At 39.4% G+C, this 13,840-nt stretch overlaps 1 protein-coding gene across 3 annotated transcripts in view; it reads right to left on the reverse strand.

The window, feature by feature from the left end:
• The window catches only part of MINDY2 (MINDY lysine 48 deubiquitinase 2), an 83,750-nt gene extending 70,347 nt beyond the window's left edge, over window positions 1–13,403 (reverse strand). For all 3 annotated transcript variants that reach the window (XM_041743265.1, XM_041743266.1, XM_041743267.1), the window contains exon 1: window positions 12,397–13,403. In XM_041743265.1, coding sequence (XP_041599199.1) covers window positions 12,397–13,284 — 888 coding nt within the window. In that variant the 5' untranslated portion in view covers window positions 13,285–13,403. The remainder of the gene's footprint in view (window positions 1–12,396) is intronic.
• Between the last annotated feature and the right edge of the window lie 437 nt (window positions 13,404–13,840).

A 13,840-nucleotide genomic window follows, 5' to 3' on the forward strand; every position in this document is an offset into this window, starting at 1 on the left:
ATAGCATAGCTGAATCTTTACAAGACAGATCACAAAGCCTAAGATATTTACTTACTATCTGGTCCTTTACAGGAATTGAGTTTGCTGACCCCTGTCTTAGATGATTTTAACTGTTCCTACAGAATAGTTTATCACTAGAAAATATTGTATCAAGCTGTTTCAGGAGTGCTCTTAAAGGTCTGATATTTAAACCAGAAGTTTATATTCACTGTTAATGTTTATATTCTGAATAATTGTCAGAACAATCTGAAAATCCCACTTACACCTAATAATGTTTCTTAAATAAGACCTATATATTTTTTTATTCCAGACAGGTTCAGTCAATATATTTACCAGAAAATTCCACAAACAGATAGCTTATCCTCTGCTTTGGTTAAAGTAGCAATCCTATATAATTGTCAAAATAAGAATTAACAGAATTGTCAATTGTGGCATTTTTGCCAAAAATAACAAACAAAGGCACTAACAACTATATGTACTTGGGAAATACATACTATAATCCTAGATTTCTACAAACATGATTTCAGGGTTTAGCCTGGAAATGTCCAAATAATAACAATTGCCTACATGCATTGCTTCAAACATTTGAAAAAGAAAATGACACCTTTATACTGATTAAGAAGTGGGCAACAAATATGCAAATATTTTAACTCACTTATTCACAAGCATACTCAGTGAAATATTCATTTCCTGAATCTAGCCAATAACATATTCCGGATAGTCATTAAAATTAAGGACAAATAAACAATTGAGAAGGAACGCCTGCTTCTCACTAATACTGTGAAGCTGTCAACAGATCTTTTTTTTTTTTTTTTAATTTTTTTAAAATTTTTATTTATTTATGATAGTCACAGAGAGAGAGAGAGAGGCAGAGACACAGGCAGAGGGAGAAGCAGGCTCCAGGCACCGGGAGCCCGAAGTGGGATTCGATCCCGGGTCTCCAGGATCGCGCCCTGGGCCAAAGGCAGGCGCCAAACCGCTGCGCCACTCAGGGATCCCCAGATCTTTTTTTTTTAAACCACAAAATTATCTTCCTGAAAGCTTATCTTTTTCCATTCTTTTACCACCATCACCTCAAAAACAAGTGCCAAAGGTTTTGTTAATGATTCTGACTTTCATTCCTGTCTCTTTAGGTTTTATAAAAGAAAAAAACAAGTTAGGGAATAGCTAGCTAAGAATACAGAATTAACAAGTGTGAATCTCTAAATTTTAAATTTTACAATGAAAAAAACTTAAAGAATGACCTAAGTTCTCAGGTGACCTTTTAGTAATAATCTAAAATATATTGTTCTTAAGTACATGAATAATGTATATAAAAGTAATTGGAAGGTACTCTTTTAAGTAGTTTAAATATTCTTCCTAAAATATGAGCAAAACCTCTCAGTATATACTAACACATAGCTCCAAATTAAGAGTTCAAATAGAGTCTAAGAAAATAAATTACGTCCTCTCCGAGACATAAGATTTTACTGAATTAACTGGATTTCCTGAGCAAATTAATAACTTAAGCACAGCAAGAATAATCAAATTAACAAACAGAAATAGCTACTCCAACTCCAACTATTCAACTATAGGGTAAAAACCCATTAATTCAGCCAAATTATTCTGTAATTCTTAGTCACTTGAAGAGTGAAGTGTATTTGAAAATAGACCCAAGCAAGATCAAAATTTTAAAAATTTTTATAAAATTAAAAATAAATAAAAATAAATTAATCAAATCTTCCACGTAAAGTATTAATAAAACCTTAAACAAAAATGTAAAATATCCCAAAAGTGATATGCCAAGATTTTGATACCTATGATGACATTCTGAAGGGGATAGAAAAATGCAGGGGACCAGTAAAACTAAAAAATAAGCAGTTTATATAGGTGATGGTAAGTACAAAAATGACCAAAGAATATTATTAAATGTTTAACTGGAATACCAATAAAAAGTCATAGATTCACATTTTGAATTATAACACCTCTGTAAGTTGGGGAGTTGAAAAGATAAAAATTGAGTATTTGCCAATCTTTGCTCTTTAGGAAAAGCAGAAAAAAAATTTTAATATATTGAACTAATTGTCATTCAGTTTGCTATGACAATTAGCATAATCCACAATCCTATGAAGCTGATTTTACTACCTTCATTCAAAGAATTAACTAATGCACTGAGAAGTTAATTTGTCCAAAGTAGCAAAGCTGTGATGTGAACTGAGATCCGACTCCAAAGCCAATTACCTTCTCCATTATACCACTATTTACATATTTTTACAGCAAAATACTTTTTTTCAACACAAATTTTATGTAAAACATCATCTGAAATATATTTTAAATAAAGATTTGACAGAACTTTGTGACCAATGAAAAGTGGAGGATAAGCCTGGGTGGCTCAGCAGGTTAAGTGTCCAACTCTTGATTTCGTCTCAGGTCATGATGTTATGCATGGATCAAGAGATAGAGTATGACAGGATCCTTGCTGAGTGAGGAACCTGCTGGAAGATTCTCTCTCTCCCTCCCCCTTTCTCAAATAAATCTTTAGAGAAGAGAAGAGAAGAGAAGAGAAGAGAAGAGAAGAGAAGAGAAGAGAAGAAAGAAAGAAAGAAAGAAAGAAAGAAAGAAAGAAAGAAATAAAGAAAAGGAGATAATGATAGGCAAAGAATAAATAAGGTTGACTCTAAGACTTAGTTAGGAGACTCTAAAAATTAAGATCTATAGAATCAATATAAATGAGAAATTTGATAAGGGAAGACAAGTTTGTAGAAGGAAATGATGTCTGCTTCAGAACTGTAAGGTTTAGTTTGATATTCCAACAAAGTTGCTGGAACTCAGGAGACAACCATTTTTAATTTGTACATGAATTATTTAATTCTTGTGTTGCAGTCTATTTTTGCATTACTTAAGGTAAAATGGCCCAAATACATGATAAAATCCCTTCTTAGTTCAAATTTCACTAATTAAAAAAATTTTTAAAGTAATTTCTACACCCAATATGGGGAAAGTTACATGCTCTATGGACTGAGCCAGCCAGGTGTGGTACCCTTCTAATTTTGAATATACAGTAAATCATACAGCATTCATGATTTTTTAGTTGAAATTATAAATAAATTATTTTTTTTAAATATTAGAAGTATTAAACAAAGACTAAAGGGGCACCTGAGTCACTCAGTGGTTGAGCATCTGCCTTCCATTCAGGGTGTGATTCCGGAGTCCTGGGATCAAGTCCCACATCGGGCTCCCTGCAGGGAGTCTGCTTCAATTCTGCTTATGTCTCTGCCTCTCTCTCTTTGGGTTTCTCAAGAATAAATAAATAAAATATTTAAAAAATAAATAAAATAAAAGACTTTTATCCTTTAAAAAGGATCCTTTCAACATGCCTTATTATAAACTATTACACATCATCTTCATATTCTAATTTATTATATGTAACATTCGTTTATTATTTATCATTTATTAAGAATAATTCATTTATTAATAATAATTACTATACTTAAAAATACCAAAATTCAGATTGTTTAGTAAATCCTTCTGTATCTCATCAATATATCAAGTCACAAAAAATTTTAAGACACAATCTTCAACTTAGAAAAGCCAATTTGAAACACATTCACCATCAATTTTTATCATACTTTAGACCCTAACCTCAGAGTAATACTAAGGCCTATCTAAAACTATTTAAAACCATCAGAAATTGCAGATATAGTCATACATATTAGATTTTCAAGAATGTCCTATTTTAGGGCAGCCCAGGTGGCTCAGTGGTTTAGCGCCCCCTTCAGCCCAGGGCCTGATCCGAGACCCAGGATGGAGTCTCGTGTCAGGCTCCCTGTATGGAACCTGCTTCTCCCTCTGCCTGTGTCTCTGCCTCTGTGTGTGTGTGTGTGTGTGTGTGTGTCTCATGAATAAATAAATAAAATCTTTTTTTTTAAGTCCTATTTTATATGCAATGCAAAGAGTTTCAGAGCAATAAACAACGTTACAATGGACTTATATTTAAGCTCAGAAAGCCTAGCTGCTGAAAAACCCAAGTATAACTGACAATGAAATTTTTGCACTGTTACTTGAGAAATAAATGTGAATAGGGTATGATAAGGGACCAACTTGAAGGCTATTGAAGTCATCCAGATGAGATGAAGGTGGCCTAAACCTCCTTCAGGTAGTGGTTGTGGTAGTAAAGATAGTAGTAGTGGTAGTAAAGATAGAATTTACTAATTAATGAAAATATCAAAGAAGGTATTTAATAAACTATGAAGGGAATGGCACACTCATTCACCCCAAAAGCTAAGAAAGTCTCTGACACTGGAAATGTCAGATAATTCAGAGGACATAGGATAAAGTATAGGGGGCTAAAAATGGAAGGAGTCTGAATAAAGAGCAACTGGTACCAGATCCCAAGGATTTGTTCTAAAGAGTCACGGAGGCTATTTCTGCTTCTCTGACTTTATCACCGGTTCGTTCAACCTGCTTAGCCCCAGATCTAGTGTCCATCAGGTTTGCTGGCATCTTGAATTTTAACTTCAAAACCACATACCCCAAGTAACAGCTCAAGTTCTGGAGTGGGTATTAATCTTAGGTTGGGCCAGTTATTTAAACTTTATGCAAAAATAAATAAATAAATAAATAAATAAATAAATAAATAAACTTTATGCACCTCAGTTTTGTATATATGTAAAATAGGAGCAATATTTGCATAAGGATTTAATGATGTGATTGAGAAAATTAAGGAGAAATGCATATAATGCATATAAAATACTTAGCATCATATCTGGACATAAAAATAACTGAATACTATTATTTTTCAAAGCTCTCTGATTACTGGTACGATCTATGCTCAAATGTTCTTCACCTGGGACTCAACATAGACTAGGCTGGATGGGAAATAGGAAAGTTATCCACTGAAGGACTACTCAAAGCAAAGGGAAAGGAGAAAATGAACCCATTATTAATAGGACAACCTATTACAGATAGAACAAACCTATTACAGCCACCAGCAGTATTCATATCGTCATCAGCCTGCATCCATTTTACCTCACCAATCCTAATTCTTAAGAGAGATTGAAAATGAAAGACTTCTAAATGTTATTTGCATCTATCACGTACACAAAACACCAATGTGTAAAGCTATTATTCTCTTCTTATAAGATCTATATTAAAAGGGGGAGGGGACCGAGGAGATGCTAAAATGGAATCTTTGGCTCACCATCTCTTTTTCCACTTTTACAAGGAACAAACACACTTGGAAATCCTCAAAAGTGCCTAGTTTAAAAAAAGGGAAATATGAGAAAATTTGTGTGATTGCAATGTTCTTACAAGTGAGGAAGTTTAAAGAAAAAGAAAGTTGGGGCACCTGGGTGGCTCAGTTGGTTAAGTGTCTGCCTTCAGCTCAGGTCATGATCCCAGGATCCTGGGATCGAGCCCCACGTCGGACTCCCTACTTGGTGGGGAGCCTGCTTCTCCCTCTCTCTCTCTCTGCCGCTTCCCCTGCTTGTGCTTGCTCTCTCTCTGTCAAATAAACAAATAAAATCTTAAAAAAGAAAAGAAAGTAAGAAGCAAGGAGAGGTGTCTGAAAAGTGTATGAGAAAAGTTGTCAAGAAGGGACGGAGAACTAGAGCAAAAGCTCATTGTTGGCAAGAGGCTCATCTTCATGGTGCTTTATTCTATAAGTGATAATGAGAGAAAGGATGTCCATTTGAACTTCTTTGAATTTTCTGGAAATGGCCTTTGCTCATTTTGCTAGTGGATTGCTTATCTTTTCTTTCTAATCTGTAAGGGCTCTTTGTAAATGAAGAAATTAACCAATAGGCACATAATCTGGTAAAGAATTCCCTCAGTCTATAGTGTGCTTTGGTTTAGTTTCCGGTGGAGATTTTTTTGGGTGAAAAAAGGAGTATTTTTGTCCTTTTTAACCTTCAGCCTTTTCATTTTCTTTTAATTTTTATTTTTTAAAGAGAATACACATGTGGGGTGAGGGGTTGTGGTGCAATCTCTTTTCCTCCATAGTCCTTTTGGGTAGGAAATTCTTTTCTCTTCTTTCTTTGCTTAGTAGGGGTTGTGGTGCAGAGAAACGGGGAGACAGAGAATTTTAAGCAGACTCTGTACTCAGCATGGAGCCCAACTCCAGGGTCAATCTCATGACTCCAAGATCATGACCTTAGCTGAAGTCAAGAGTTGGACACTCAACCAACTGAGCCACCCAGGTGCCCTTCAGCTTTTTCATCATTTTTTATAGAACCAAATATGTCAATCCTTACTTTCTAGTTTCTAGGTTTAGAATGTCTGGAGAAATCAGGTTAATATAAAAAGAAAATCTTGCTTCAGAATCCTGGCATTTCTCTGTTGACTTGGAGTAGGAGATGGTCTAAACAAAGAAAGAAAAGAATTTCCTACCCAAAAGGGCTATGGAGGAAAAGAGATGTGCTTCCAACATCTTAATTGAGAACAGTGCATTCATTCTTCTACCAAAATGCTACATGATTAGAAATATTATCATTGGTTATTACAAAATTTATGTGTCTTCTGTCATAATGTACAGAATAAGTTTATGTACTTTTTTTCAGCGTTTGAGCCTCACAACCTATAACAGTCTTTCTGTAAGAAAACAAAAGTATGACAAAGCAGGGATTCCTTCTATTATTAAAGTAATATGGGGTACTGGGTAGCTTAGTCTGTTGACTATCTGACTCTTGGTTTTGGCTCAAGTGGTAATCCCAGAGTCCTAGTATTGTGCCCTCTGCAGGGCTCCCTGTTCAGCAGAGTCTGCTTGGGATTCTCTCTCCTTCTGCCTTTGCCTCTCCCTCGGCTTGCACACACTTCCTAACACATGCATGCTCTCACTCAAAATAAATAAAAAATCATTTTTAAAAAGTATTTTATTTTGAGAGAGCACGTGAGCTAGAGCATGAGCAGGGGGAGAGGGGAGGGTCAGAGGGAGAAAGAAGCAGACTCCCTGATGAGCAGGGAGCCTGATGGGAGGCTCAATCCCAGGACCCAGGGACTATGACCTGAGTTGAAGGCAGATGCTTAACCAACCAAGCCACCCGGGCACCCCAAAATAATACTTTCATAAACATAAAGATATTAAGGCAGAAACTTTTTAGAATGTTACATAATGCAATATTTAAGTTATACAAACTAGAAAAATAATAGTATAATGAATTTCCAAGTACCCATCACTCAGCTTCAACATTCCTAACATAAAGTCAGTATCATCAGAAACCAAATTTTATATATCTTTTGACTTGTTGATTTTCACAAACACATTTTTTTTTAAGATTTTATATATTCATCTTAGAGACAGAGAGCATGAGCAGAGGGAAAGGAACAAGCAGACCCCTCAACCAGCACAGAGCCTGACATGGGGCTTGATCCCACAACTTCAAGATCATGACCCAAAAGAAATCAAGAGTCAGATGCCTAAATGACTAAGCCACCCAGGCATACCCAAACACATCTTTTTTTAAGACTTTATTTTTAAGTAATCTCTATATCGTATGGGGGGCTTGAACTCACAACCCAAGGTGAAGAGTCATATTACGTACCGACTGAGCCAACCAGGCACCCCTAAACATATCTAAATAAATGGGTCACAGCCTTCAAATATCCTTATAAATGGCATTGTTTTTGATAGATAAAATAAAAGATTAAAGAAAAACTATATAAAAAAACTACATGTGTAGTTTAAAGTCAAGAAGCAAAGTGAAAATGTATTCCCAAGCATAAATGTAGGTGAATTTACCTGGTGTCAGTTAAACAGAATTAGAAATTTGAACTTGAATTAAAATTAATGTATAAGTTTCCTTCTTCCTTGATTTGTTGGATTATCACAGCTCAATTATTTCAGAGATTATGAATGATCATCTACTCTTCATCAGTCCTAAAGCAACACTTGTAATTAAAACTCCAATATTCCCAGCACAGTACTCACTCTGTTTGGTAATTTTAACTGTCATCTCTCATCCAGAACCACAGCACTTACTTTCTTTGAATCACTCAAATCTTCCCAACATGTTTAGTTTATTGATTTTTCTCATTACTTCACCTCCCGCAAAAGAAATAATCAACTTTAATTTTCAATTCTAATTCCATTGACTCTCCACAAATAAGCTCTTGAAAAGCCCAACCCTTAATACAACTCTAATTAGCCATTCTTCCTGCTCCTATTTCTAGGTTTTAGAGAAGTACTGGGAGAAAAAACAAAAACAAAGCAAAACTGATATACTAAAAGTTTTTAAAGAGTACCCCCAACATAGCCATTGCTACTTCCTACTTTCCATTTATGCCTCAAATTCCTAGATATAACCTCTGTAAGATTAGAATTTCTTTAAAATATAATGTATCTTTCTCACAAAATCCTCCCCTCCATACTTTATAACTTCTCCTTGCTAATTACTGACAAATTCCATGGTAATTCCTGATGAGGTCAATTGTTATTCTGCCAAAATGGGAGAATGAGGCCTCAATTTCCATCTGCCTCTCTTTTCAGATTTAAGAGAGAGAGAGAGAGAGAGAGAGAACCATGCAAACTGGGCAAGAGGCAAAGGGAGAGGGAGAGAGAATCCATAAGCAGACTCCCTGCTGAGCTTGGCCACAAGTCCTGGATCCCAGTACCCTGAGATCATGACCTGAGCCAAAACCAAGAATCAGCTGCTCAAATGACTGAGCCACCCAAGTGCCCCCTGCCTCTATCTTAACAGGACTCTGTCTCTGTATCTTCCTTGTCCCATCCCATTATTTCAGAAAATGAGATTGTTGTTCCTTTCCTCTGAAGAGAACTTTACCACTTATTCTGAGGAGTCATATATTGTCCTGATTTTTCAGCAACCTTGTCCTCATACCTGCCACTTTTGGGCAAAATCTTTCCTACTCCAATACTTCCTTGATGCTATTGAATTTAACAATGATAACTGACCGCTCTATTATAGTCTCTCTCTCCAAGACTATGATCATGACATTGTCCTATTTCCAGTTCTCAATCAAATCTCAAATTATACCTATAGTAGTCTCTTTTACACTCTCTCATCCTTAATGCTTAGCATGCTCTTTTCCCCACCAAGTTTAATCTTTGTTCCTGTTTTCTCTGTCTCTGGAGAATGGAGTGGAAGAGGGCATGGGGAATTACAAGGAATGTGGAATTACAGGGAGGAATTAAGCCAGTAATTTGTAGTTCCCCACATATATTTGGGATGGAAAAAAGTTGAGAACTATTATTCACCACTCCCTATGGAATCTTCATTCATTCTCTTACGGCAAGTAAGCTACCATACTTATATCTATGCAATAACTCCTCTATTCAGTTTTTCTCTATACTTTGACCTCTTTCCTGAGACCACTCTATGCTTCTAGTAACATGATGAATATTTACATAATCATGTCCCACTTATCAGACATTTCTAATCTGACACAACCAAACTTTGACATCTCCCACCTAAAACATTTTCTCTAGCTTTTGAATGACCCAATCAATCTCTATTACCCAGATTAGAAAAGGTGGGGTTGTCTTCTTCATTACCTATATCCAGTTAGTAATCAGTTCATCATTTAGGCTGCAACGTTATCTTCATCAAAGAGAAAGGGAAGAGAATTCCCCAACCAAAAGGGCTATCCTCATTGATTCTTCCTGCTACACTCACTACAATCCTACCTTAGTCTAATCTCAAACAAGACCACTTTCATCATGTTATTTCTTCTGTCCAGTAATTTATTTATAATAGTTCCATATTATCAGCTAAATATAAAGTAAAAACACCACTAGTGATGGATCTTCTGAAATCTAACAGCTACTTACTGTTTACTATTTACTATTTTTCTTTACTGTATTTACTATTTTTCTTTACTGTAGCATTTCTCAAATCTTTTAGTGTCAGGACTTTTTACAGTCCTAAAAATTACAGTCCTCTAAAGAGCTTTTGTCTACCTACGTCATATCCACCCATATTTACCATACTAGAAATGAAAATTGAGAAAAATTTTAAGCACAAGAATACATGAGCACACATTCCATTAACTGTCAGAGCAATGATGTCATCACACATCACCTAGCCTGGAAAACCCCACTGACACTTGTGAGAGAATGAGAATGAAAAGACAAAGAACATGTTAGTATTATTATGAAAATAGTCTGACCTGTAGCATCCCTAGCTCATTTAGAGAACACCAGTTTATCAGATCTTGCATCACTTTATCTGCCTCCCTATTGATGATAACTGATGAGTAACGTTTGTGTGTAGCCATAGCCTGGAGGCAGAAAGAAGGCCAAAAGCCACAGATTTATAAAATATCCTCCAAAATAATTAGCCCGCCTGCTCTTTAACAGTCTAACTCAACCTATCAATTTTATGTTCTGCTATTGCCATTTCCTTCCTCTCTTCCTCTGCACTCCTGACCAAGGTTAGAATCGGGAAAAAGAACCCATCTTTTTCTGCTTCACCATATTTGAAGACTATTCCCTCTGCCTGGAAGGCATTCTCTCACTCATCCTTCAGACCCAGTTCATAGGTTACATCTATAAAGCTTTCCCTCGACACATCCCATCCCTAGTTACCTTTTTCTCTATAATTCCAAAGCACATTTAAAACTTATCACATTGCATTGTAATTATTTATATGTCTGTCTCCCCACTAATAGTGAGTTACATAAAAGCAGACTTGCCTCTTGTTTTCGTATTTCTAGTACCTCACCCATAGTGGGAACTCAAACATTTGATCATTCCATCAAAGCCATGTCTTTGAAAGAGACAATTCAAGAATCTTCTATCCTAAAATTCCAGACCAGAGGAAGGAGCTCCTCTGAACTTCTGCAGTACTGTATGGAAACTAAGAGAAGAGAAAAGCCTAAAGGAAACTGTTATTCCTTCCTACAAAAAAACTGGGGATTTTGGCCCATATATCAAGTCTAACTCCCGACTCTGACACTAAAGGGCCTTCATCAAGTGGTTCTTCAGCTTTTCAATCTTATTTTTTATTATTCCAGTAAACACACACACACACACTATCCATTCTACTTTCATCGCTTTTGTTTATATCCTTCCCTCTCCCAGAATTCCATTTCCCTCTTATTTTAAATTCTATTTTTCCTTAAAAGCTTGGTTTAAGACCACAAATTCCATGAAGCTCTCTGGGACTATGCCAAAACAAAGAAAAACTTCCCCTTTTGGAATATCTAATACATTTCCATCTGTTTTCTATAACCTAAAATTTCATATTTATATGTATTTATAATGTTTTGTCTTGCATTCTCCTTTAATAATTTCAAATAAGTCAATGATGCAATCCCAAATAGCTCAACAGCTCTTCAAAAGCAGGCACAGTCTTCATTAAACACTTGAGTGCCTTTATATACCAGATACTGCTACAGTTTCTAATTTCTCTCTCTCTCTCTCTTTTTTCTTTCTTTTTTTTTTTTTTTTTTTTTTTGCATCAGCCCTTGCTAGCTAGTAACGGGAAAATGAAGGCACGTAAATAAGTACTATTCCCTTTACTCGATTTTCTTCCTAACTGGTCAGAATGATGCAGGTTATTTTTTTCTAGTAAATACTTTATCAATAGATACAGTTATCAATTTGAAAATAAAAAGTGTGCTATAAAATGCTTCTCAGCACCCTAAAACTGCAAGCTTAAAACACTTCAATCATACAGAACTCACTGGGTCCTCAATACACTTAAGTTTTGAGGAGCCCTTCCTTTTTTGTTCCTTTACCTTGAATCTTTTATTTTAGTCATTACAGTTTTAGTTCCCTTAATGTATTCTGAAGTGAGGTTACTAGTAATAATGCCAAACTATTTCAGCAGAGCCAAAAAACAAGGCAAGTAAAAATCAAGCATAAAATGAAAACGTAATATTTGAAAACCAAGGAGTTATGGTAATTGGGCTCAGACCAATGCTTTCCCTTAAATGGAATTTGTCAAAGGGGCCACATCTTCCCTATCACCATTTCCTTAAGTATCTACACTCAAATGGTGCAAGTATTCTCGGAAAATGGACCAAATGTAACCATCAGAACTTGCTCCCCAATATCACAGATTGATGGTAACTTCTGAAGATCATTTCCCCCGATTCTTCACTCTTTTTGTGTATGTGACAAGGTCGGTAAGAAGGAATCATAGAAAAACATAGTAAAAAAAAAAAAAATCCTAGGGTTTAGGATGCTCGGAGTCCTAGCTGCTTTTAAGTACAACAGCCTGAACTCTCATTTACACACTAGAGAGACCTGGGGTTGGTGGCAATTCTTTACCAAATTCAAGAATATTCTTTGGACAAAGGAGTCCCATAATGAATTTCGTGTGAGAAGAGGACTGATGAAAGAGGAAAGAAAAGAGGAAGCTGTCAGCTGACATGCAGCAGCGACTTCACCCCGTTTCCCCCCCTCCCTTCCCCTCCCCTCCCAAAAAGCTGTAGGAAATAGAAAGCCGCAGAATGTACCTTCCAGGCCAGAAGCAAAACATTGAGGATGGCCAGCAAAGGGCAGGGTCCATTCTCATTCTGAGTGATGATGGGTGTGTTCTCTTCCTTCCACTGGATCCACTTGATGTGATAGACAGACTGTCCCGGGAAGCGCTCCTTGGAGGCCGCCAGTACCTGCGCTTCCTCCCCCTCCTCCTCCTCCTCTTCGCGGCACAGAGGCACAGCCCCGGGCAACACCGCCGCGCCCGCGCCCGCGCCCGCGCCCCCCTCCTCCCCCTCCTCCTCCTCCTCCTCCTCCTCCCCGGGGACCCTGTTCTCAGCTCCCTCCTCGCTGTTAAACTCAGAGCTACTGGGGAAAGAATGCAGGTTAGAGAACGACTCCAGGGAGTCCAGGCTCGGCGATTCCCCGGGAGGGCTCGGGTCGCTGCAGCTGCTGCTGAGGCCGCCCGCGCCGCTGGGCTCCTCGGCCCCGGCGGCCGCCAACTCCGCCCGGCAGGTGCCGGCGGGCCCCGGGCGGGGGCCGGCGTCCCCGGCAGGACCGGATCCCTGGTCCGCTCCGGCCTCGACTGTCTCCGAGGCGGTCACCTTGTGCTGCCCTCTCGGAGGCGTCGTCTGGGCAGCGGGACTCTCCGGATCGCCCTCCTTTAAGTCCAAGCCCGGGAAGGAGCTGCAGGGTCCGGGGACCCGAGGAGAGCCGGCGGGAGACACCGAGTCCAAGAGGCTCCTCCCGGCGGCCGCCGCCCCCTGCCCATTCCCGCCGCTGCTCTCCGCCGCCCATACTCCAGGACCATCCCCGGCGGCGAGCCTGGTCTCCGGACGCCCTTCCTGCGGAGAACCTGTCCCTGGCGCTGGCGCGGCGGCCACCCCGTGTTCTAGCGGCTGCAGGCTCCCGGGGCCGCTCTCCATACCCAGCCGCCAGCCCCTCGCTCTAAAGAGACCGCGGCGGGTTCTCCTCAGCCAGCGCCTCGGACGCCATGACAGCGGCACTGGCAGCAACAGCGCCCTTGCGCGGCCTCGGCCAGGCACGTCACGGGGGGGGGGGGGGGGGGGGGAGCGGGAGCGCGCGTGCGCGCCGCCGCGGGCTCGGGGCGTGCCTGCGCGCTGCGGCCCCGCCCCTCCTGCGCACCCGCGAGCCGGGGTTGGGGTCGGGGGGCGTGGCGTGGCCGGGGGGCGTGGCCAGAGGCTAAACATCCTCTCACTTTGTGGCCGGAAGTTGAACTCCCGGGCAGCGCGACCGCACGCGGCTTCTTTAAAGGCTGGGCGGGCGCGGGCGGCGTCTAGTTTGGTCGTGACCCTCGCGACTTGGGATGCGTGTGGCCCAGTCAAGGGCTCCAGGGTGGGGAGTCGGCGGCGATGTTTGTGTTATTTGGAAAAGCGCTCGTCCCCGAAGGGCTCTCGGGAGATTTGTTTCCTCTGCTTGTCGCATGGAGAATTGAAGGGATTTCTTACGAGATGCAGATGT

This window comes from Vulpes lagopus, chromosome 2, assembly GCF_018345385.1.
Source record: "Vulpes lagopus strain Blue_001 chromosome 2, ASM1834538v1, whole genome shotgun sequence".
Lineage (NCBI taxonomy): Eukaryota > Metazoa > Chordata > Mammalia > Carnivora > Canidae > Vulpes > Vulpes lagopus.